This window comes from Opisthocomus hoazin, chromosome 13 (genome assembly GCF_030867145.1).
Source record: "Opisthocomus hoazin isolate bOpiHoa1 chromosome 13, bOpiHoa1.hap1, whole genome shotgun sequence".
Classification (NCBI taxonomy): domain Eukaryota; kingdom Metazoa; phylum Chordata; class Aves; order Opisthocomiformes; family Opisthocomidae; genus Opisthocomus; species Opisthocomus hoazin.
In genome coordinates, this window is record NC_134426.1 from 27297207 (window position 1) to 27321722 (window position 24516).

At 55.1% G+C, this 24516-nt stretch overlaps 2 protein-coding genes across 2 annotated transcripts in view; both read left to right on the top strand.

The window, feature by feature from the left end:
• Positions 1–12103, top strand: part of ACAD10 (acyl-CoA dehydrogenase family member 10) — a 14793-nt gene extending 2690 nt beyond the window's left edge. Inside the window, 13 exon segments of the mRNA XM_075434447.1 lie at positions 898–1056; positions 1834–1993; positions 2439–2580; positions 3373–3416; positions 3419–3434; positions 4219–4400; positions 4977–5127; positions 6382–6527; positions 7367–7513; positions 8575–8785; positions 8787–8925; positions 10987–11055; positions 11348–12103. Coding sequence (XP_075290562.1) covers positions 898–1056; positions 1834–1993; positions 2439–2580; positions 3373–3416; positions 3419–3434; positions 4219–4400; positions 4977–5127; positions 6382–6527; positions 7367–7513; positions 8575–8785; positions 8787–8925; positions 10987–11055; positions 11348–11425 — 1644 coding nt within the window. The 3' untranslated portion in view covers positions 11426–12103.
• A 2419-nt stretch (positions 12104–14522) lies between these two features.
• Positions 14523–24359, top strand: ALDH2 (aldehyde dehydrogenase 2 family member). Its single transcript, XM_075434714.1, has 13 exons — positions 14523–14651; positions 15576–15680; positions 16842–16982; positions 17264–17343; positions 17865–17976; positions 18846–18974; positions 19476–19589; positions 19946–20048; positions 20769–20953; positions 21312–21476; positions 21783–21940; positions 22711–22825; positions 23824–24359. The coding sequence occupies exons 1-13, from the start codon at positions 14523–14525 to the stop codon at positions 23854–23856; spliced, it is 1569 nt and encodes a 522-aa protein (XP_075290829.1). The 3' UTR covers positions 23857–24359.
• Positions 24360–24516: the final 157 nt, after the last annotated feature.

A 24516-nucleotide genomic window follows, 5' to 3' on the forward strand; every position in this document is an offset into this window, starting at 1 on the left:
ATTGCTGCATTTAAAACCTGGGACTGTTTAAAGTCATCTTGTCAGCATTATGTCATTATCGACTCGGCTTTCTGTGCATTATACTGGTGACACCAGTGCCTCTGAAGTTCTCTGAGTGGAGTGATGCTCTGTTGTGATGCTCTGTGGTGCCTTTCATCCCAGACTGTTTCAAAGCACCACGGCCTATCCAGTGCCATCCCTCATGCGGTGTGGCTCTTCTGTAACAGCAGGCAACAGCACTGCACGGTAATTAGTCAAGAAACCCATCTAATTGAATGTGGATTTCCATTAGGATTGGCTTTTGTGTCTATCTAATAGATTCATTTCTCTTCCTAGAGTGTCTGTCAGTGCAGGGGTGAAGTATTGCTTGCATTTTTAATGGCTTTGAGGGCAATGTGAGTATTCAGAGATGGACTTAGATTTTTTTGATCCAAATTTGGGCAGATCATTAGGGTCAACATCTCTGCCACCGTGCGGATACGCTTTGGCGTGGTTGATAGGTGCGATGGTCAGGACAACGCTTTTCCAGACCATCTGGCAGGTGGTGCAACCCAAGGCTTTCTTGGCCAGCATTGAGCAATCGGTTCAGCACGGTCTGGGCCATCCAGTGAGCCTCCCACGTTGTGACATCTTGCTGGATATCTTCCACCCAAGGACTGGCTGATCCTGTTTAGCTTATTTGAGCTGACAGAGCCACAGCCAAGCAATTGGCACCCCCGCAGCCGCTTGAATCACGTCCCATCCAGCTCCGCCTGCCCTCCATTCCCCGTGTCCTTTATTTCACATGGTACTTAGACCGTCTGTCTCTTTCCCACCCTCCCATCCTCCGTTTCCGACACCGCACAGATGTTTGTGGTCACAGCAGGCTCACGCATAACCCATTTGTTGTTGCTGTAGATGGTTGAATCTTGCCGGGAAGGAATGCGCGAGCCAGATCCCCGTATCTACAAGTTGTGCTTGGAGCGCTTGGGTGTTCAGGCCCGGGAATCCATCTTCCTCAACAACAGCAGCCAGAACCTAAAAGCAGCAGCCCAGCTTGGCATGAAAACGGTGAAGGTACAAAGCAATGCAGCCAGGGCAGGCTTTGGGTGTGCTTTCCAAGTCCAGAAGCTGTGTCTGACTTGAATGGCGCGGGATTTTCAATGGCAGTGGCAGACTCGTGTTGCCAAGCCTTTTGTTTCAGCCCTTCGTTATTCCTACAGGACGTGGCAGGGGTTAGAGGGGGGGATTCCTGGCAAAGTCTGCGCTGGCCCGTTTCATTCACAGCTCTAAACGCTACAGCCGATGTAATCTTGGAGAAGTCGCTTCTGCTTTATGGACCTCGGTGCCCTATTAGAGAAACAGCCCTACGCGTATGGTTGAGACAACCACATCCATCTGATGTGAGAAAACAAGATGTACTTAATGGATTTCTAGAAGCTCTGAGGCTTCAGGAGTCTGTCAGCTGAGGACTGACTGGTTAACCCTCAGGCTTCGGAGATAGTGAGCACAGGGGTTTTACTTTGGGGAGGGGGAAGGACAAGCATGGGGCCGGTGGGAAGGGTGAAATCTGCTCCCCTGGACTGCACACGGGGAATTCCAGCTCTTAGCCCAGCCCATGCTCGCAGTCACAGGTACATCTCCGGGACGGAGACCAAGGCGGGAGGCTCAGCGAGTTTTGATAACGGTGCTCTGTGCTGGCAGGGACTGACCTGTGAATTCCTGTGTGTCATACTCGGTCCGTGCCGTTGGACTCGCAGATAAATGCATCGCAAGTGTGCAGAGCTCTTTCTTTCCCCGGCAATTTTGTCTTCTAACTATCAATCAGTGTTTCTCCCTCCCTCCTGCTTTCAGGTTGATGATCCAGAAGCAGCATTCAAAGAGCTGGAAACCTATCTGGGTTTTCCTTTGCAAGGGTTTGTTCCATATACTCGTTCAGTGAGACCAAGCATGGAAATCCCAAGAGATCATCTGCAAAAGTACCTTGAAACTGTCCTCGGTGACCACGCAACAGGTATTGCAGTGCTTTTTGCTCTTCAGCCTGAAAGGTTGCATGTTCTGGAGCCATTGGCTCTTTCCATCATTCGACAGATGGATTGAAAAATAAGATTAATGGAAGGCTCCTAATCTCCAAGCAGGCAGTGCAGCCATTCAGGTTTCAGTGATCCGTCACTGTTTCCCAGAAATGGGAAGTAACATTTTAGGACTTCCTCATTAGGGAGGGGCTGAGCACAAGTTGCCAAAGAGATGCCAGGAATATTCCTGGCCTGTGAGCCATCTACGAGTGATTGCCGTGCTCCCCGGGGACTGGGCACCCAGTAGCAAAGCGTAGGTTCCCGATTGCTGCAAGGGAGATCTCAGACCCAGGCACAGGAAGGGGAAGTAAAAACTGGAGGAGCGGTGAGAAATAATCCCCACTCATGCTCCTGCCTGCTGACCCTCTGCTCTCAACCCTGCAGGCCCACCAGTGTCATGGCAGTTTGGCCACGGACGGTCTACCTGGACCTACTCCGTCAAGTTTGGAGATCGCTTGCTGGTGCTGAAGAAGAAGCCCCCTGAGAGCCTGCGTCCCTTGGGCTCTGCTGTCAGGAGGGAATACAGGTGAGAAGGAGCTGTGCTCCTCACGCCTGCTGACCTGGCAAGGCTCTCGTAGGAGGTCCCAGACAACCCCGTCCTAGGGATGGTGCTCTGTTCCAGCCTTGGCTTTTCTGTTCCACATCGCTCACGCAGTTCACACGCAGTTCACACGCCTGCCTCCCACCTCGTCCTCCCCTGCGTTTTCCACAGCTCCGTATCCGAGCCTGGGATCTGTCCGTTCGCTACAGCTAGCGTGAGCAGTCCGGGATGGGGAGACAAGGCTGCGCGACCGCCCGGCAGCTGGCGGTGAGCACGCGGTGAGGACCCTGTGCCTGTAAAAAGCACCCTCCCCACTCCCGCACTGCCAGTCCTTCCAGTCCATGGCTCTCCCAGCTCAGTCGGGAGACGCAGGATCTCCCTGTCGCGTCCAGCACCGTGGGTGGGAGACAGGCTGCAGCACGGCACTGCGGCTGAGCGGTGAGGAGCCTCGCGAAGGGCCAGCCCCACGCTGGAGGGGCCCTGCTGCAGAGCGGTTTGCTGTGCCAGAGATCTCTGCCTCAGCGGCAGGACGCTTGTGGGGGAGCAGCTGCGATCGCCCCTTGGTTTTCAGAGCGCGTTGTTCTCGAAGCTCAGGGCCGTACAAAGATTTTGGTGTGCTTCTTTCCCCTCCCCCCAGCCATGCTATTTTAGCGTGTTTAAAACTGAGCAGAGGACTCTTTTTTTCATATTGCGTGTCTGCCTAGCAACAATGCAGTTCTAATATCGATTCCCTAATGCCTTTCTGTGCTGACGTGGCTCTCCAGCTCGCCCTGGCAGGGTACTGAAGGCGCTCTCTGAGGCTGGCGTTCCTGTTCCCCTGTCCACTGCGAGGACAGAAGGTAATCTTGTCCCTCAGCTTTCACTCTATGCTTGACAGCTTCAGGCAGATTCCCCCACAGACGAGGAGGGGAGAGAAGGCGCCAGACCTCACAAAGTGTGCTGATCTAATTAGCGTGTGCCTGGTCTCTAGAGGCTAGAGGAGCCTCTAGAAGTTCAAAGGACAGTAACACTTTTATTTGACTTGGTTTAGGTGTGTCCTATTTTAGTCATTAATCAAAATGCTGTTTTCCTTTGAAAAGCTGCTGTGAAACAATGTTGTAGGGCTTCCTGCTGACTCCGTATTCTCAGGTTTCCAGTAAGGAGGCGATTTTTCTAACTGCTAGACCTCAGACTTGCCCCAGGGTCTACAGCCGTGGTAGCAGCCAGTCTGTGACCAGGCCACCCTGTCTACCCCGCAGTCAGCGCAGCTATGCGCCGATCTCTGCTGGCTGCAGTAATAAAGCCTCTGCACTGCAGTTAAATGCGTGTCCGCCGTTTGCGATGTCTGTGTGCAGTCTGACAGCCCAGCTCCAGAGCTCGCTGCAGGGGAGGCAGGGAGAGGGCTTGGTGCTGTAGCCCGGCTCCATGCTCAGATCCTGGGGCTGGAGGGAACGGGGCTGATCACGCCACGGCCGTGTGCTAGGACGGCAGCCTGAGCTGGGCGTGAGGAGTGCTCATGTGCTGCTGAGGCTGCTCCTCACCTCGCCGCGCAGCTGAGGCCTGGGGGCCTGTTCAAGGTGCAGGTGAGCTCTGAGGGGTGGCAGGTAGCAGGATTCACCCACCGGTTCCATCCTGCTTCCCCAGCACCCTTGGCACACCTTTCCACCTGATGGAGCACTGTGCTGGCCGTGTCTGCAGCGACGTCTCCCTCCCCGCGCTGCAGCCTGGCCAGCGGTGGGCTATTTATGCTGCCATGAGCCAGGTCCTCTCCAAGATCCACAGCGTAGACCTCAGAGCAGCCAAGCTGGAGGACCTCGGGGAGCATGGTGAGAGAAGGCTACATGTCCTCCATCACTGTTTTCTTCTCCTGTGTGTCGGCATTTCAAGGGATAAGCTCGGGTGCAGGACTTGGGCCAGGCTTGGGGCAGTTGGGAAAGCGAAGACGAGCCGCAGGGTGTCTGAATCCCTGGACATGGTGGCAGGGTGTGGAGAGCTGCTTCAGATCCTCCAGCTCTGTGTTTCCTGTTGGTAGTCCCCAGAGCTCCCTGCCATGAGCAAGAGCTCCATGGTGGGTGCGGGAATAACTTGTTTGCTGCCATCTCTGACCAAACGTCCTCAGCTTCTCTAGGCTCTCTGCAGGTCTGTCTCAGCTTTTTGGAGCTGGTGGAGTTATGTTTTTGTCCAGGATCTGATTATTTCCACCAGAATATCCAATCCAGCGCCCAGTTAAGAACGTATGAGACCACTGGAAATCACAATTAAGCTCTTGGAGCTTGTCTCAGGGTGCTGGACTGGGATCTGCTTGGCTGCTTGACTTTTTCTGCGTGCACATTTTATGCATTTCTTTAGAAGCCTCTTTGTGCCTGTCCCTTTCCCTGAAAGCCTTCATTTCTCTGTTACAGGTAATTACATTCAGCGGCAAGTTGAGACCTGGACAAAGCAGTCATGAGCTATGGAAGCTCAGGTTATCCCAGCAATGGAGAGACTCATCGAGTGGCTGCCCCTGCATTTTCCTGACTCTCAGAGGACGACAGTTGTGCATGGTGATTTCAGGTACTGCCTGGCTGACAGCGCTGCCCTGGAGCACATCCCAGGCAGCAGAGAGGCTGAGAGGGTGTAAAGCCGTGTGCAGACTCCAGGGAGGTGCTGAGCTGGGCTGGCACAGCAGCGTCAGAGCAATCCGAAAGCTGGGCTCTGGGTCGTGTTCAGCATCCCCCAGGTAATGAGACTGAGAGGGCCACAAACCCTCAGCATCAGCCGTGAGAAACACATCCCAAGAGATTTGACGGGTGTTGTCTTGCACCCAGAGCTCTCATATTTTGCCTGCTGATCGTGGCAGTTTAAAGCAGTGCCCATTCGTGAGCAGGGAAGCCGGAGCAGGAGCTGAAAGCCTGGAGTCCTGGTGACTGATTCCAGTCTTGCTGCCTCAATCAGGGTTTCAGGGTTTCAGAGTTTCTTCGCCCAAGGACTGCAAACACTGGTTGTCCTGGTTTTGGCTAAAACAGAACCACTGTCTAACAGTGGGGGATCATCAGCTGTTTCTGCAGTACTCAGAAAGCAGTCCTGGAGCACGTTGCTAACGATATTTGGCTCTTAAAGCGTTTGGGTGGCTGTGCTGCAGGATGTATGGCAAAACCTGAGCATTGCAGGTGAAGTCATGCAGGAGCGCGGGGACAGAGGTGAGGGGTGCTGAGAGCTGCTCCTGTGTTGTCAGACCCTGGCTGCTGGGGATGTGAGGCCGCAGCGCAGGCACTTCTGGGCCAAGGCTCCTTCCCACAAGGTTCAGTGCGCACGGTCCCTGGGTGACTGGAAGCCGGCGAGCTCTGTGCACCCTGGCAGGACGGCTGCCCTCTCTGTTTGCTCCTCAGCAACCTGCTGCCCTCTCCTGGGGCTCAGGCTGGTGAAGGCTGGACTACGCATGATGCACATGGCAGTGCAGGGCCTGGCGTTATTGGGTGCCTTTGAAATGACCAGGAGATCGCCCTGGACAGTGACTTGCCTGCTTCACTTTTTGGCTAGCCTGTGCTGTAACATCTGCTAATGATCTGAGAGCCTGCCTAACTCTGTTTCGTTCTTCGAAGCGCAGTTCAGTTAGTTCATCATTAACCGGGGAGTCCACTGTTGAGTGATCTCTGTCCTCCCTGACCTAGGCTTGCAGAAATTAATGTTCCACTTGTGCAGCCTCCCAAAGGACTCAGCAATTTTTTTGCAGAGTGAAAAGCACTGGAAGGCACCTACTGCTGCTGAGCACTGTGATATTTGCCCCCCTCTTGAGATTTTTCTGATCTCTTTTTCCCTCTGATACAGGATGGACAACCTGCTCTTTCATCCAGACAGGCCAGAAGTCCTTGCTGTCCTTGGTTGGAAGCTTTCAACTCTAGGAGATCCCATCTCCGATGTGGCGAATAACTGCATGGCCTCCTTCCTGCCACCTCACTTTAATGCACTGAGAGGTACAGAGAGGGGCAAAGTCACGTCTGACACACAGAGGGAGCAACCAGGGTTCAGAAACAGATTAGCTCCTGTCCAGGGAGCTCAGGTGACAGCTGGGCTCATTGCAGCTGGGAAGGGCTGTGGGTCTTGTACCATCCTCCCTGCTCTGCCCTTTCTCCGCTCCCTGAGGAACCCTCCATCCCTCCAGGGCGGAAACATCTTTCTGCAGGTGCAGGGATCACCGTGCCGTGGTCGCCCCATCCCCAGTTTGTCTCGTATCTGCCACGCTTTTGGTGAGAAGATGCCCTGGTGTCAGCTCTGCCATGCGCTCCCCGTCGTGGTTGTACCATCACCCTGTTCGTGCACGTGGATCTTTGTTAGCTGTCATGTCAGGGACGGCCCCAGAAAGGACGGCCCTACTTCACAGCTTGCAAAACTGCATTTAAAAAATAGTTTGGATTATTTTCCCTCTCACTTCAGCTGTAAAGCTGAGGATCTCTTTTGGGTGGGAAAGCTGTGAACCAGGCCAGCCCAGAGGGGTGTGTCCACAAGGTTATACGCTTGTTAAAAGGAACAGTATAGGGTAAAGAGGGAGGAAAATCACTCCATTGCTCAGGAGGAAGATCCATCAGTCACTGCTTTCACAGTCTCACCCCAATGACGAGAACTGCCCTGTATGCATGCATGGGTTGGCGCCAAACCCGCATTGCTATGGACGGAAGCACGGGTGTTGGACGGGTGCAGGTGTCTCTGCTGCTCCACAGCTGCATGGCTCTGCCACAAGCCTCACGGCATCCCTAGAAAGCTCTGAGCTCCTCACTCTCTGCTGCTTCACTGTTGCCTCTTCACCTCTTTCCAGGCCTGAGTCCCACGGCGGAGGAGTATTCCCAGATGTACTGTGGCCACGTGGGAGCGGAGAGCCCCGAGAACTGGAATTTCTGCATGGCTTTTGCCTTTTTCCGACTGGCTGCAACGCTGCAGGGACTCTACAAATGCTCTCTGGCAGGTGAGGAGCCCAGCCATGCCGGCCCTGTTCTGCACAGGTCTCCAGCCAGAGCACAGACACATGAGCATCGGTGCGGGGAGAGCTCTCGCGCTGAACGGGGGGAGGTCAGAGCGGCAGCATGCAGGCTGTGCACCCTCAGAGCTCCGAAATTCCGGGCGGTGAAGCAAAGCGTGGCATTTCTGGCAGTCTTGTGCTTTCAGCACGAGTTCCTACGGGAAACAAAGGTTCAAAATGAGAGATCTTGTTTCACCTCTGTGTTTGGAGATGAGTGACGTGGGAGTAATCATGCGGCGAGTTATTGCTGCACATAGACTAGAGGGATGCGAATGGAGTGTCCTGCACAGCATAGAGCTCGCTCCCTGCTCCAGCACAGGCTCTGGAGGGTGGGAGGCTGCTATAGCAGAATCCCAGAATGTTTGGGGTTCGAAGGGACCTCTGGGGATCCCCCAGCCCAACGCCCTGCCGAAGCAGGGTCACCCACAGCAGGCTGCACAGCACCGCGTCCAGGCGGGTCTGGAATATCTCCAGAGAAGGAGAATCCACAGCCTCTCCGTGCAACCTGTTCCAGTGCTCTGTCACCCTCAGAGTGGGTGGGTAGTCAGGATGTGTCCTGCAAACAAAGAAAAGGGCCAAAGAGGAGCACACACCGGGCATTTCCCCAGCGGCTGCTTCTTGCTGGATGCGAGGTCTGGTCCGTTCCTGTTTGTGCTGATCGGAGGTTGCTGCGTGGTCACTTTTCTTCCATGGCAGAACTGAGCAGGGGCCAGAGTGCAGAGCTTGGGGCTGTGTCCCACAGGTGGAGCTCTCAGACTTTCCAACCAGGAGCGACTCGAAACCAGGGGATGGTGTGCACTCTCAGTGCCGTTTATCTGCATACGTCAGCTCTGGCCTGGGAGTCTTTATCAGAGAAAAACAAGACGTTATTTTCGTATTCCTTAGAGAGGAGTCTCCCCGAGTCCTGCTGGGCTGGCCCTGACAAGGGCACATGGCACTGTCTGGGACGTGACTACAGAACACAGGGCTCTTTCAAACAAGGTGTCCTATTCCTCTCTTGTCCCCAGAGAGGCCAGCCCCAGGTGAAAGCAGCCCAGAGGATGCGGAGTTTGTGGCCAACCTGGCTTGGGAGTTTGCCATAAAAGAAGGATTCCGTGTGTTTGACAGCCTCCTCACCACAAAGCCTCTCGTGCGAAGTTACGGCACCTGGGCCAGGCGCGGGCCGATCCTCAGCAGGAGCTACGGTGCCTGGCCACGTCCTGGGGCAGCTCCTGAGCCTCCCCGTGGTGACTCCCCCCACCAGCCTGCTGGGGATGGCCCAGGGTCCTTGCTGCGAGCTGGGAAAGATCATGGGTGTCCAGTGGAGTTTTCTGATTTCCCAGTCCAGGAGGACTCTGCACCCTCTGCTAGAGCTGAAGGTGAGTCATCTTCCTCCCTAAAGCAGCTTTGCTTTGCTGCACCTACACCAGGGTGGGGGATCGCAGCATGGCTGTGAGCACCCTGGCTTTCCTGGTCGCATCAGGCACTTGGCACTCCTGGAGTCCAACAGCTTGGAGAAAGGGAGCTGGGTTCCCGTTGCTGGCTACACTCGAGTAACAGAGTTCATATTCTGGGAAACAGCAATTTCAGAAGCCGGCACTCCCTTCCGAGATGAGCCGATGAACGCCAGCCCAGCTATAATCACCGGTGCTGCCCCACCAAGATCCTGCCATCAGTGCTGATGGAGTCCCCAGAGCTTGGCTGGGCTTGGGCTTCTCAACACCCGCCAGGGAGAAGCCTTGCTGCTGCCTCTGGGTGGGAAAGGCTAAGGTAATGCTCTTTGGAAGGGTCCCTCCCGGTGCTGCCTCAGGAGGTCCCTCAGATCAGACAGGGAGCTGCTTGCACCTCTACAGCTTCACCTCCTCCTTTGTGTTCTCTTATCCTGCTCTCCCTGGCAGGGGCTGTCCCTGCAGATGTCCCTGCCAGCAAACAGTCGCCTGCCCGGTGATAAGCCGGCTGTGATCACAGCGCAGTCTCTGGGATGTCGCTTAGACTTTGGCCCTGCCACCGTCCTGGGCTCTCCTGCGCAGAGCGGGTGCTGCTGCAGCCCTGAACCCTCAGAACGGGGTGACATGGGTCATTCCTGGTGTGGTGGGGAGGAAGCAGAAACCAGCTGGCGAAGTGACTTGCCCATGGTCATGTAGTGGGTCAGTGGCACAGACGGGAGCAGCTTCAGAGTAGAACTGTAGAGTTTTCATCTTCCTTCTGCCAGTGCAAGGCAGGTCAGGTCCATACACAAGTATCAGGACACCGGGGTCCCCTGCCCGGGCTCTGCAAACTGTCTGGTTTCTCCGTGCTTCCACTTGCCCGTGCTGCTGGTGGCCGCGGTGCGGCTCAGTGTGCCCGTGGCTCTGGGCTGGCTGGTGTTGCAGACGGGTTTGTGGGCAGTGGTGTCGTAAGTGATCATTCACAGAACGTGTCAGGAAAGCAAACATCCCTATCCTTGGGTTGCTACCGAGATTATATTCTTAATGTATTCTAGTGACATTATCAAATTCTAGTGGGTTACTTAACGGCCTTTCAGCTGCCAGTAAAAAAAATCCCATCTGTTGCTCAGCCCTTCAGAAGCATTTCCTTGTGCTCTGGCAGAACCCAGCAAACCCAGCGTTTCGGGGTGCTTAGCAGCTGATCCCCTGAGCAGGTGGAAGAGGAGGGGAAGCAGCAGCTCTGCAGAACCTGGACATGCTGAGATGAGCAGATCTCCTCACCCTTCTTCCAAACACTCATCTTCAGAGCTGGGGGAGAGCTGCCAAGTCTCCAAACCTCAGGACTGCCACACTCTTTCTACTCCATGCCTTGAGCTTGTGGTGCAGACACCGCTCCTTGTCTGGGGGAGCAAAGAGCCCCCTCATCCCTGCCATCTCCCCATCCATCCCACTGCTTTTTCCCTCAGCATCGCCCCTGCACTGTCAGCCTTTGCCGTGGAAGCGTGTTGTGAAAGCCAGGGGAGGAGTCTTGCTGCCCGCAGCAGAAAGATAATGCAGCGGAGTGTTTAACAGCCAAATAGTCCTGGCCTGGGACTATCACGGTGCTCACAAGCCGGGCAAGGGCCAAGGGAAAGGGCAAGCCTGCCTCGTGCCAGCTGGCACTGCGGGGTGGAGGTTCGTCCCGTGGAGCTTGGCAGCGAGATGCCCTTGGCTGAGGCGCTCTTGGCTGAACGGGGCAGCGTCTCGGCTGACCCTGCCACGTCCCGCACGGGGAGCCAGCAGACTTTGCACACTGGTCCCGAAGCTGCCTGCCTGTGCAGTTCTCCAGGGAGATCCTCTCCATGGCTGCAGAGCAAAGCTCCGTTTCTCTCTCGGTGCCTCTGGCCCAAGCGCTGGGCACACAGCTGCACTCCAGCGTCGTGCCTGGGAGGGAGCCAGGACTGGCTGTCGGAGGGGCCACTGCCAGGGCCGGGGGTGTAGGAGGACGTAACCTGTCCCATCCTCTTCCATCAGGCAGAGAGTGCCAGGACCAACGCAGTGCCTCTGACGATGATGGCACAGGCCACGGGTCATGATAGCTGGGTGAGCAGGCGCCTGCGCCTAACATTTGACCCTTCTCTGGCTCAAACGAAGCAACACAGGGACAGGTCCCTTCTGGGGCCTCCTCCACACCAGGACCGAGGCCCTGCAGTCTGGGGCCCGTGGGCACGAGGGGCGATTTGTCCTGTCTGTTGTGGGATCCCCAGTGAGGGCATTTCCCCAGCACTGCGTTCCCCAGGGCGTTTGGAAGGGGCTGGAGCGTTTGCTGCCGCGCTTCCCTGGTCCTGCAGCCCCTTCCATGCCCTGCGTGGGTGTTGATCTCACTCTCACACAGGTCTCCGGAGCAGGGCATCTCAGCAGTGCAGACCCCAGCTTGGTGCTTCACTCGGACCTGAGCTCCGTCTCTGGCTGAAGGTCCCACGTGGTTCACAGGACAGTGCTCTCCAAACCAACCGGCGCTGAGCCACCAGCCGCAGCGCTGGGGAGCCTCGGACGTGAGAATAAACCAGTCACTCCAGCACGGGAGGGGTCGTGCTAATGGCAGGCTTCTGAATGCCAGTCGTGTTTGCTGTTATCTCATATCTGGGCTCAGTGCCTTTATCGCCAGGCTCAACAGATATGGAGCAAAATCCATCCCTGGATCGTGCAGCTGCAGGCAGCCAATACCAGCCTTGGGGTGGGGAGTTGGTCGGGAATGACCGGGTCGGGGTGCAACACTTGGTTTTGGGAATAAAGAGAACGGAGCAGCGTGTCTCTCCTCCTTCAGCACACCACCTGCAGCTGCCTGCAGATGCTGGAAGGACTCCAGTCAGTGGTGGGGGCAGCTGAGTCGGGTCCTTGAGGACTCTGGCCTCAGCGGAGGCTCCGGAGCTGAGCCAGTGCCTGGCCCCTGCAGCTGGGAGGAACTGGGAGGGCTCCACGGTCCCACGACTGCACTGGATCTCTCTGGGTTTCTTTGGGGGCTGTGGAGGATGCAGACAGGATCAACGGGGGCTCTCAGTGCTTCACAGAGGCCAGTAGCAAGGAGAGAGCTGTGGGAACAAGCGTGGCAATTCCTGGGCTCTATCTGTAGTCTAATATTAATTCAATATTAAAGTGATGGGTGCACTTTGAATCCTTCTCCAGCTTCTCCAGCGCAGGCGCAGCCTCTCGGCCCCTTCCCCAAGGCCCCATCCATCTGCGCAGGGCCACCACCACATCCCCGCTCTCGGGGGCACGACGGGTGCCGCGCAGGAGCCCCGGGGCGGCTCGGCACCGGGACCACAGGGCCGCAGGGGAGCCTCCTAACCCGAACTTCGGTTTCTCCCAGGTCCCAGGGTGAAATTCTACCTCTCCCCTGGGCGCTTGGCTCTGCTGTGGAGGGGGAGGGCGTCGGTATCTGAGCCTGTATCTGCCCAGCCGGGATGATTTCCTAGCGGGCACCTGGCCTTCGTGGCCCCCGCCATCTCGTTTTTCAGGCAGGCTCAACCCCAGCCAGCTACTGCAGGGCTGAGAGCTTGGGGCTGCGAGCTGGCTCTGCTGCGGAGGTGTTTCCTCCGTTGCACGTGGTTCTGGCGCTGCTGGGCTCGTCTGCTAAGCCATGGGGAAGGGAATGGTCCTGCTGGAGCCGAGCAGAAGCGTTAACACAGGGCTACTGCTCAGTGTCATCGGTTGAAGACACACAGAGGACAGCATACGGGAGCTTAGCCCTGAGCAAGGCTTGGCCAGAGCCCGGCTCCGAGCCGTGTCCCGTGGGTGCGCAGCCTGAGCCGGTCCCTCCGGGAGACAGCGGCGCACAGGCACAGCTCTACGGGTGAAACAGGTCTTGCTGGCACCTCCCCGAAGCGGTTTAACGCGTGCAGGGCTGCGGCAGGAGGGAGAACGTGTTGGAACACGCGGTCCTCACGAGTGCCACCTCCTGCGGGGCCACCCGGGCTCCCTGTCCGGGGCACAAGGGGGAATCAGCCACCCCTCGGGGATATGGGTGGCCAAGGACGAGGGAGGCTGAGATCCAGCGCAAGCGGATTTCTTTTCAGCTGATCTGGGAAACACGCGGCCTAATCCGAGTCCCGCCGGATAACCTTGGGCAGTCGCTTTGCCTCTCTGGGCCTCGTGGTTCCTCCCTGCAAAACGGGGCTGACGCTCCCCTCCCCAGCGAAGCGCCTGGAGACCTGCGGGAACTCGCACCGTGCCACCACCAAGGTTTCCAGCGTCCTGGGTCTTCCGGGACAGCGGGTTAAACTGGTTTTGAATTGACGTATTCTACAATTTTTCCGGTTTATTAAAACCAGAGCCATCCAGCTCCAGCCACCCTTCAGAGACCCCTCGCTAACAGAGCCACAGAGGTGCTCTCGCATACGGGGTGATCACCACAGGTTTACTTTGGAGGTTAAAAGCTCTTTCTGTTTCTGGTCTGTGGTTTCCGTAGCGATGGCGACGATAACATCGAGAACGTCTCTGTTCCCTGCGCGTGAGCCCGCGCTTCGGCACGCGGGAGTTGTGCAAGGTGTCTTAAGCAAAGGAGCAGAAAAGGCCTTCAGCCATCGTCGGGAGCAGTTTAACGAAGTCTCTCATCTGCATGCACCGAGCGACGTGCCTGTCGGGAGAGCGCTGTGCTGGCTTTGTTCCACTTCCCCCCCCCCCCCAGCGGCTGCTTTTCGTGACCCCTGTGGGGACGCAGCCGGCAGCGTGTCCAGGTAACCGGGGGTCCCCAGCCTTTCACCTCCTCACACCCCATTCCCCGCAAAACGAACCAGCGTGGCAGAGGGGCTTCTGCTTCCCCCCTGCCGCTCTGCCCCTCGCTGCCCGCGCAGAGCTCCCAGGGTGACAGGGACAGGGACAGGGACGGCTCTGAGGAGTCCCCAGTCACCAAACCAGGCCGTGCCAACGAGACCTGAACCGAGCTGGGCTGGACTGACCCCAACGGGGCTGAGCTGAGCCGTGCCCAGCGGAGCCACGCCGGGCTGGTCCGAACTGAGCCCAGCGGAGCCGAACTGCGCTGCCCGAACCGAGCTGAGCCAAGCCCCTTTGAGCCAAACCGAGCCGTGGCGAGCCGAACCATGCTGATGCGGGCTGAACCGAGCCCGTTTGATCCAAACCGAGCCGTGCCGAGACGGTTCGACTCCGGCCGTGCTGACAGGGGCTGAACCGAGCCCCTTTGATCCAAACCGAGCTGTGCCAAGAAGGTTCCACTCGGGCCGTGCTGATGCGGGCTGAACCGAGCCGATTTGATCCAAACCGAGCCGTGCCGAGCCGGTTCCGCTCGGGCCGTGCTGACGGGGGCTGAACCGAGCCCCTTTGAGCCAAACCGAGCCGTGCCGAGCCGGTTCGACTCGGGCCGTGCTGATGCGGGCAGAAGCGAGCCCAGCCGCGCCTGCCCGAGCCCCGCTGCACTCCCCGCCACCCCGAGCGGGGCCGAGCGGGTCCGAGCGGGGCCGGAGAGGGGCGGAGCGGGGCGGAGAGGGCCCGAGCGGGGCGGAGCGGAGCCGCCCCCGGGTCCCGCCCCCGCAGCCCGGCCCGGCTCCGGCGCGATGTTGCGGGCGGCGGTGCGCGGCTCCCGGCTCTGGCGCGGCCCGGCCCGGCTCGGCGCCCCGCTCTCGGCCGCCGCCGCCTCCCCCATCCCGGCGCCCAACCCGCGGCCCGACATCGCCTACAACAAGGTAGGGCCGCGCTGGGTGCCCCGGGAGCGAGCGGGGCCGGGGGCTGCGGCGCCCGGAGGGGCTGCGGGGCCCGGCGGGGCTGCGGGGTGCGAGCCCGGTGCGGGGCTGGGGGACACCCCGGTTTGACGCCGAGCCGGGCGGGCGCCGGAGCAGCCGGACGTTTGGGTCCAAAGCGTTGAGTTTCGGGGAAATCTTGTTGGAAAACAGCAGGCGGGTGCGAGGCCGAAGGCGTGCGTCGTGCTGCGGCGGGGCTCCATCCCCGCCACCGGTGCCACCAACCCCCGGAGAAAACGGTGCGAGAGGGCGTGCGGAGGGAGGGCAGGGTGCTGGCTCGGTGCTGGGTGTCTGCACAGATCGGCAAGGTCTTGGCGAGCACCGCGATCTTTGCACTGGCACGCTCTCGCCACGGACCTGAAAAAACAAATTCGGCCACACTGAGAAAGAAAGAGTTGGTGCAGAGCTGCTGTTGGCGCCTGGTTCGGGTTCAGAACGGTACATGGGGAGCCTAAAATCGGTTAATTGGGGAAACGCTGCAGAAGTTCTAGTGCTGTGCACAAAATCAAGTGTAGCATCCGTGCCCCAAGCGTTGTCCCACTGTTCGGGCTCCTGAGGCTCCCGGTGTCCCCGCGAAGCTCCAGCCGGGCTTCCAGGCCTTGCAGGGATCTGCTGAGACAGGAACCGTTTCTGATTCACGCGCTGGTTGCTGAGATGTGAATTCTTTTTATTAACTGGAGGCTGTGTCTCTTGTTGTGTACATCTATGCTAAAATATCTCCTCCATCTCGGTGCAGTTTTGGAGCCCACACAAGTTGAGTCTCTTTTAATTAAGCAGCCTGCGAAGATGTCATCAAACTACTCAGGCTCTTACCGATTTCTCCTAGGTCTGGCTCTAAGGCTGAACGCCGCTTTGCTTTTTTCACGACAGATTTTCATAAACAATGAATGGCACGATGCAGTCAGTAAGAAAACCTTCCCTTCTATCAATCCAGCCACAGGAGAAGTTCTCTGCCAGGTTGCTGAGGGCGATAAGGTAAGCATTCTCTTGACGAGACCGGTTTGTGTTCCGCCTGAGCTGGTACACGGGGGTTGCAGAGGAAGAATCCAGCTCACCCCTCACCTAGGCAGCTCCGCTGAGTGCCGTGTGTGCGGTGCTGGGCGTCTGACTTGCACAAATACCACGTTGAGAGCTGCTTGTGTTCTTCCTTGACTGCCGCTTTCAACAAAACCCCTTGGCTTTGCCGGTTATCAGTGGCAAGCTGGGACTGGCAAGGACGGAGAGGAATAGATGTGGAGTGGCACAGAGCCTGAGCGAGCGGAGCGGTCGTGGGTGGAGGTTGCTGGGGCAGGCAGGGATGAAGCCAGACACCTCTGCGGTCCGTGGGTGCTGTGCTGGCGGTGTGACCCAGCATGAGGGTGGCAGAGGAGACAGAAGGTCGGGATTCACCTGAACAGCCCCTGTCTGCTGTACACCCGCAGTGGGAGATCGTCCCCAGCCACAGGAGATTAAAAAAAGGGAGAGCAATGGTGGGGAACAGTCAGGTCATCATCCCATGCTTTACGCAAGACCCTCCCAGGACTCTGTGGCAGAGCTGAGATGGTGTTTCCCAGCAATGTCAGGTTCTTCCCACAGTCTGGAAACTTGTCTGTATTCCCCAAGGGAGGGGTGAGGGAGGGAAACCCTTTGTTGTTTGCTTGTCCTGGCGAGACCGTTACAGCAAGCCAGGACAGAGCACCCAGCTAGAAACTACTTAGTGCCCTGACAGAACAGAATGATGGATTAGAGATACTTGATCGAGGTAAAAATACCTTTAGACTGTGCTGGTGAAACCAAATCCTGAAAGAGTGTCAAAAGCACGCTTCTGGAGCTTTTTCCATGCCTTGTTCTAGGATGCAGACATTAACCCAGCAGCTGACCTTGTGGAAATGACAATATTTGCACTCCGCATGGCTGAAATAACAGAGTTTATAAGCGCAGGCGGAGGTGGTGGCCGTGCAGCTGTCACTTCCATCTATTTCACCGCCCCTCCTGCTCCTTCTTGCCCGTGGATGCAGACTGGGCGAGAAACCACTTCTGCTGTCTGGCTGGAGGCTGTTTTCTCCTGGAAACCGGGGAGGGCTTCAGCTGTATTTTGAGAGAGTAAGTGGGAACTGGTTGCTGCTTCCTCACCCTCTTGCCTGGACTCCTCTGCAGGCAGACGTGGACAAGGCCGTTAAGGCAGCCAAGGCAGCTTTCCAGCTGGGCTCACCTTGGCGGAGGATGGATGCTTCTCACCGGGGGAAGCTGCTGAATCGCCTTGCCGACCTGATTGAGAGGGACCGGGCTTACCTGGCGGTGCGTATCGCGCTCTGCGGCTGAGCTCTCTGCTGCGATCCCTCACTTCGGGGACGGGGAGGCAGGGACGGGTGGTTAGTGCCCATGGGGTGTAACGGGGATTTTAGCCACAGCTCAAACCTTGAGAGAGAGCTACAAAGGATGGGGAAGTAGTTTTGGGAAGCTGAAAGCAAAGAGGCCAGCATGCAGAACTGATCCGAATCGCAAACTGAGAATCGAATCTAAATCTACGCAGGACTTTCCCTGCCTCACCCTGCAGGCATTCTCATTGTCTTCTGCAGGCGCTGGAGACGCTGGATAACGGCAAACCGTACTCCGTCGCCTACCTGGTGGATTTGGACATGGCAGTCAAATGTCTCAGGTAGGCATGGGGGCTACAGTGACAGTGCAGCAACTCTTCATGCTCCACGCCTGCGCTCCGCTGGCCTGCGGCACTGAACCCCTGCACGTGCCGATGCCGCTGATTCGAGTGTTGTGGGTGACAGGGCTGGATCCGACCCGCTGGCTTCATTCGGCCCGTAGCCGGGTGCCAGACACCCTATTTTCCTCCATTTTTGTATTTTGTTACGAATGAGGCTGTAATTCCTCAGCCTCTCCAAAGGACTTTTGTTCCATGTGTGTTTCTCATTTGCTATGTACAGGACTCACATTAATGGAGGTGATCTGTGTTACAGCACAGGAATGACAGAGTGTGTGGTATGCAAAGTGCTGGCAAACGCTTGTGTTTACTGTCCAGTCTTAAAATCACCTGTCTGGGAGATACTTGTACTGGGAAGTGACCGAAGCAGGGAGGACAGCAAATAGCTGGAGGAAGTCTCTCATGTTTGGTTGACAGGAGACTTGTTTTGCTCACTGAATTTAAAATAACTTTATTGTTGCCAGATACTACGCAGGCTGGTCAGATAAATTCCACGGCAAAACCATCCCGATAGACGGAGACTTCTTCTGTTACACAAGACATGAGCCAGTGGGAGTTTGTGGACAGATAATCCCGGTGAGTAAAACGTATCAGTCGTTCCTGCAGCATTTCAGGTGTTCAGTGTTAGCATGAAGAGTTGTCTTAAAATGCACGTTTTCACCTGTTGCTAGCCTCTGCTTCCTCCAGTGGTAAAGAAAGTTAGGCCTGCGCCAGCTGGGAGGGCTGTTACTTTGCTCTGGCAGTACAGAGCTGCCTGTCGATTTCACGGGCTCTGAGTAAGATTTACTTTCTATCTGCTGGGAAAAAAATAAACTAATTTAACCCCCTGTATAGGAGTTATCTGGCTCAGAACCACAATGAAGTTTAAGCTACTACCTAACATTAAAACTAAAATTCTGTGTGATGAGGAAGTAGAGAAATTCAGCTTTATGTACCTGATCCAATTTCTGTAGCCAGTAGCAAGTGTAGCAAGGTGGTTTGTCAACAACAAAGCTGTATTTATACAACGATCCATGGACAGAGTCACCTCTTTACCGGAGTAGCCATGTTCTGGTTGTTGCATTCTGTACCCGCATGTTTTTCATGTTTGCGCTGAGCGAGAACTGAATGCGAACGCCTCGCTGGTCTGTGTGCGCTGCTCTGTCGCTACAAACCAGCTTGCTTTCAAAACACCTCAAAAGAGCGTTTAAGGGTTAAACTGACAGTAAAGATTAATTCTCAAAAAGTTCAGGTTTGGCAGTGGTACTGGGAGACCTCCCACTTCAGAGTACAGTTTTCCTGGACGAGCAGTGCTTGAAAAGGAGCCAAACATTGAAGAGCAGCTAGGGAAGGACCAAGCGCTACTTCCATAGGTGTTGCAGCTGATTTAGGGAAGCTCACTGGTTACTTTCCAATTAATTGGAAACTTTGAAGTTCAGACCAGCAAGCATCTCCTTGTTTTACAGTGGAACTTCCCGCTGTTGATGCAAGCATGGAAACTGGGGCCTGCCCTGGCTACCGGGAACGTGGTTGTGATGAAAGTGGCAGAGCAAACCCCCCTGAGTGCTCTCTACGTGGCTCATCTGATCAAAGAGGTGAGTGGAAGGGCTGGGTTTCCGCCCGCTGCCTCGCCGTCGCTGCAGGAGTGCAGGGGATGCAGCCAGGCTGGTGAGCTGTGGAGGGCACGTGGCAGGAACAGAGAAGGGCTGTCTGGTCCGAAGAAAGGCGGGATTGTCTCGGGTATCTCAGCATTTGATTTAGCAGAAAAACCCCCTTGTTATTAATGCGTATGCAGAGGACATAAATCTCGATTAGGGAAGGACTCTTTGAGGTTCAGTTAAATACCAGACTTCGGGGTGATGAGAAAGCTAACACATATAGCTCCAACCCATGCTTAGGACGTGGGGTGGGGAGAGGAGTTGTCCTGGTTATTGCAGACTGAACACTAAAACTAAAGAGCTAGGAAATTAAAGTGAAGTAGAAAAGGCTCAGTTCTTCGCGGGAGGCCTCCTGAAGCGTTACTAACAGATGAGGGTAGGTGAAATCCGTGATTTCTACGAGGAATAACGTTGCGCTCTCCTGCTGTGAACCGGCAGGCTGGATTCCCGCCGGGCGTGGTGAACATCATCCCTGGCTACGGGCCCACTGCAGGGGCTGCCATCTCTTCCCACATGGACGTCGATAAAGTGGCCTTCACCGGCTCCACGGAGGTAAGGGCGTACCTTAACCTTTAAGCCCTTGGGACAGAGAATATCTCATTGCTGTAATGCCTTTTCTCTATAAAACACTGGAGGTGCCTTGCCTTCTACACTTCTTTTTAAAGGGTGCGACATATTTTTACTTTATATAAGACCTTTTTAGGCACCTTCTTTAGAATAATTCCTAGCGTTCCCCTTGAGCTGCTTACTAGAGGTGAAACTCGGCGCAGACTTCAGTTGTTCCCTTAAAGCCCTGACAACAAAGGGATTATTATTAAACTGCTGGCTGAGATCTAAAACCAGCCGCCCTCCCAGGTGTTGCTGTACGTCGGCGTTAATTCCTAATACCTGTTCTTCTCACGGTGCAGGTCGGGCATCTGATCCAGAAGGCCGCAGCGGAGAGTAACCTAAAGAGGGTGACGCTGGAGCTTGGAGGAAAGAGTCCAAATATCATCATGTCCGACGCAGACAGTAAGCACCTGCTAACGCAGCGTTTGGTCTGTGCTTTTGCCATTGGGTTTCTGCAGGCAGAGCTGGAGGGGAGAGGACGCCTCTCCCGCGCTGTACGAGCCTGCAGCTCTGACCCCGCCGGGCTGCTCTCACCCAGGGACGTCGCCGCGCTGCCTGCTGCGGCTGCCGTACTGGTGCATCAGCACTTCTTCACTCCCACTTCGCTCCCAGTGCTGTGAAGTTCAGTTACCAACAAACGAGAATTTTTTCAGTACCTTGCTTCAGTCCTCTTAGTCCCATTTTTGTTTTCATTTTCTGTTTTAGTGCATGCCGCTCTTTTCTAGTCTTATGAAACTCTGGTTCCCTCATCTCTTGCGTACAGACTCATTTTTGGTCTGGATGAGCCGACACACATGCTTCTATGTGGCAGTAAGGAAGGAAGTTCTTTTAGATCCAAAGTAACTTGTCCTTAATACTTGATAATTTCAAATGAGAACTGTAATCTGCCTCAGATTAGATTTTTTTTTTTCTCTAGTATGGGGTGCTCTAAGAGACCTCATGCTAATTAAATCTGTACCTAACTTCTGCCCCTACCAAAGCATGGAAAATGCCCGTCAACTGAAAGGACTTCACATCACCGATACTCCAGCAGTCTCCATGCTAGTTGTTCAGAAGAAGTCACCTGCTGACTCTGGTTGGTTCCGTTTGCTCATTTGCTTTCTCTCCTTTTCCCAATCTTAGTGGACTGGGCTGTGGATCAAGCCCATTTTGCCCTGTTCTTCAACCAAGGGCAGTGCTGCTGTGCTGGATCCCGAACCTATGTCCAGGAAGATATATATCATGAGTTTGTGGAGAGGAGTGTTGAGAAGGCCAAGGCCAGGGTGGTTGGAAACCCGTTTGACTTTAAGACTGAACAGGGGCCTCAGGTAAGAGCAGGAAATGTCCTGAACTGTTATCTCATGAAACAGTCCCAATCTGGAGTCGTTGTGCGTCAGTAGATTAGAATGAAAGGTATCCTTCGGTCTCTTGATTTGTCTCCTTTGAACCATGCCCATTCTCTCCTTGCTTGTGCGGGAGGGAGAAGGTAATTAACTGTTCAGATTATTCCAAAACCTCCACGTGATGCTGGTATTGGAAGATGCTCATCTGCCCTCGAAGCTGGCTTGGCAGCCTGTTGAAATGAGGGATTGCTAGAGCACAGTCGCACGCACAGCAGGTTGTAGCTGAAACCCTTTTTACCCCCAGTAGAGGTGAGGCTGATCTGTCTGTCCCCACGGCTCTTAGGTGGATGAAGAGCAGTTTAAGAAGATCCTCGGTTACATTAGTACCGGGAAGCGTGAAGGAGCCAAACTGCTGTGTGGTGGCAACCCCGCTGCGGACAGGGGCTACTTCATCCAGCCAACCGTCTTCGGCGATGTGCAGGACAACATGACGATCGCCAGAGAGGAGGTGAGACCCGCAGCACCTTTCTGTGTCTCAGCTTCTCGCTTCTTCGTCATTTTGCCCCCTCTGATGCAAAAAAACCCATGGGTTTACAAGAACTGGGCATTCCTGAACTGCGAAGCTCGATGCTGCTTAGAAAGTTACCACATTAAACTTCTCTCCAGCTTACATCCTGGGCACTTTGTAATACGGGAAGTGATACTTTGATGTCCTGTGTGAGTTCTACCACACATACATAACTCCAGCATCAACCACAGCCTCCCCCGTGATCGATTTGCAGAGATTTTCACATGCTCTGTTTGGATTTTGCAGATATTTGGGCCGGTCATGCAGATTCTGAAATTCAAAACCATTGAGGAAGTCATTGAGAGAGCAAATGACTCCAAGTACGGTCTAGCAGCAGCAGTCTTCACAAAGGATCTTGACAAAGCAAACTACGTGTCACAGGCCCTGCGAGCTGGAACAGTTTGGTGAGCCTCGACACTTCCTTCTCCCTGAACTGCTGCAAGCTTCCTTGTGTGCTGCCATTTCTCATCAAGTTTTCTCTCTGATAGCCTGGCTCTGCTTTGAATCCAATTTTATGTGCACTTCACTGAATGTAATGTCAGACCTTCAGCTGTAGTGCTAACTGTCAGTAAAATTGAGGTGTATTACGCTGCCACGCTCCCACTGTGGATTAATGAATGGGATGGGGGAAAACAAAGCCCAGCGCCGCAGCTGGCAGTGCCAGCGGCTGCTGCAGGGCTCTGCGTGCCAGCGGTGATTAGATCACCGAGCACGTCTGTGCGCCCTTGGCTGCTGCAGTGGGTGTTCCTCTGCGTTCCGGGGCTGTGCTGAACACTGTGCCACAGCCAGTACTTCAGCACCAGCTTACTGTTCTAGCACGAGATGATGGAGATCCAGTATCTCACTGTCTTTTTTTTTCAATGCTGCGGAGCGAACCAGTAGGTGCTTTTGGTGTCTGTCCTCTGAAGGAGGTGGCGGTGGCAACTTGGGCACGGTTCTGTGATAATGAGAGACGTGAATCGATTTCATAATGTTCTGTTTCCCAGTGGATGAGGCTAAGGTTTCAGTATTGATTGATTCTGTTGGCTGAGAGAACTGATGGATACAGAAATCCTGTCTGGAAATCCAGCCCTCCCTCTGTTGTAAACAGCCGAGATGCCCGTTTGCCGCGGAAGGGCTCTTCCGTTAAGCAGTTCTGAAACTACAGGTGCTTAACTCTTGGTTTCTGTTTCAGGATAAACTGTTACGATGTGTTTGGTGCACAAGCCCCATTTGGTGGCTACAAAGCATCTGGGAATGGGCGAGAGCTGGGAGAGTATGGTCTGGAGGCGTACGTGGAGGTGAAAAACGTGAGTATCCCTGTATCCAAGGGTTTCCCAACCCTCTGCCCTAGCTCCAGATTGTATTTGTGCCTGTTGGTGCAGGACGGCCCGAGAGCAGCAATTCTTCCTTCTAATGCTTGAAACGAATTTGGAGCTGTACTTTTGAAGTAACCACAAACACAGCTCCACGTAATGGTGCTTAGAACAGAAAGGTAGCCGTGCTTTATGCTGCTGAGGAAAATAAGGGTACGTGACCTGACAGATGAGCAGGTGCCTGCACCACTTGGCACCGTTTGGCTGTTTCTTGCTGTGAGGAATGCAAGAGTACGGAGTTCTCTGTGAGTTTATTTTGTGGAGGAGAGGACGAGCATGTGCTGGGGGCACGTGCCTGATGGGTGGAAGCTTCTGCAGGTACGAACGGACAGAGGAATGCTGGGCACTCACCACTCAAGAGGGGGAATCTGAGCAGCACCTACCGGTACTTAATGAGTCGAGATGCCCTTGGGTCCACGTGCGAGACCAAGGTTCCGGGTGTTAGGCAATCGCGTCAGCGCAGGCTGGGTAATTTCCTGTAAGGCGAGGCAGGAGGGCTGTCACGCTGTCTGCTTGCAGCTGCGGTGTCTAAAGGGTGATGGAGCTCTTGGGCAGAGGTGGGTAGCCCGTGGCCCTGGAGTTACAACACAGCAAAGCGCGTGATGGTTGAGGGCCTCCAGCTTGCGACTGGCAGGAGGCTGACTTGGTCCAGGAGCTCCAGGTGAGAACAAATGTGCCCGCTCCCAGCTCTCAAAGAGCAGTGGCACCTCTGGACAGATGCTGTGACCCAGCCTTCGAGCTTCCCCCTCTCTTCGAGCCTTCCAGACAGGTCTCCAGCCCAAGGCGATCCCAGTCACTGAGCACTGACTGGGCTATACTGTCCTCGGGTTCTGGCTCTCTTCTGCAGGATGCTGCTGCCTCTTGGCCCTCAAGTGAATCCAACTGAACACTGTCTCCAGGCAAGTAACTTATGATTTTTCTTCTTTTTCTAGGTGACAATCAAAATTCCACAGAAAAATTCTTAAAGCACAGCAGCCTTGGAAACACCTATGCAGCTTCGTGAGATACAAAGCAAGGAAACCTTCTTAACACACACCCAAAACTTAGGTGGAAAAATACCTGACTCTGTGTTAAGAAATGTTTTTTTAGAAGGTGCCTGAAGGAGCTTTTGTTAAAAAAAACATTAGTTGGCTTTATCTTTTTACAATACCAAATAGTCAATTAATGCACTGCACAGGTGCACTCTTGTTGCATCTGTATCTGATGAATATGCTTTTTTTTCAAGAAATCATTTAAACCCTTGTTGAGTCTGCAGTAGGTTTTATACCAATTTTCTTAGCTTACGCAGCTAGCTATGTGCTCCTTGTCCTGTACACCCACATGCATCCCTCTTCTGCAAGCGAAGCGAGCCGAGGCTCGGTTGTGTGACGGAGCAGGAGAGCAAACAGCCTGGATCGTGAGGTGAGAGTTTGTTCCGGGCTGCTCCCCCGTTGTATCTGCTCACAATAAACATTCTCCGTGAAGTTAACCCTGCCTTTCTTGGAGCAGTTTGTGTCCGTGAGCTAAGCAGGAGCTCAAGCGCACACACAAATTGTGACTACCCCCTGCCTCAAGCAAGTTTTAAGGTTTTTGTGGACTTTCTGCGCTGCCCTCTTTCCCCGTGCTGCCTCAAGGTGAAAGCAGGC

Excerpts from the sequence above, each read along its gene's own strand:
- ALDH2 (XM_075434714.1), top strand. The coding sequence starts at position 14,523 with ATGTTGCGGGCGGCGGTGCGCGGCTCCCGGCTCTGGCGCGGCCCGGCC. Across the intron at positions 16,983-17,263 it reads GGGACCGGGCTTACCTGGCG|GCGCTGGAGACGCTGGATAA; the intron begins GTGCGTATCGCG and ends TGTCTTCTGCAG. Across the intron at positions 21,941-22,710 it reads CTGCGAGCTGGAACAGTTTG|GATAAACTGTTACGATGTGT; the intron begins GTGAGCCTCGAC and ends TTTCTGTTTCAG.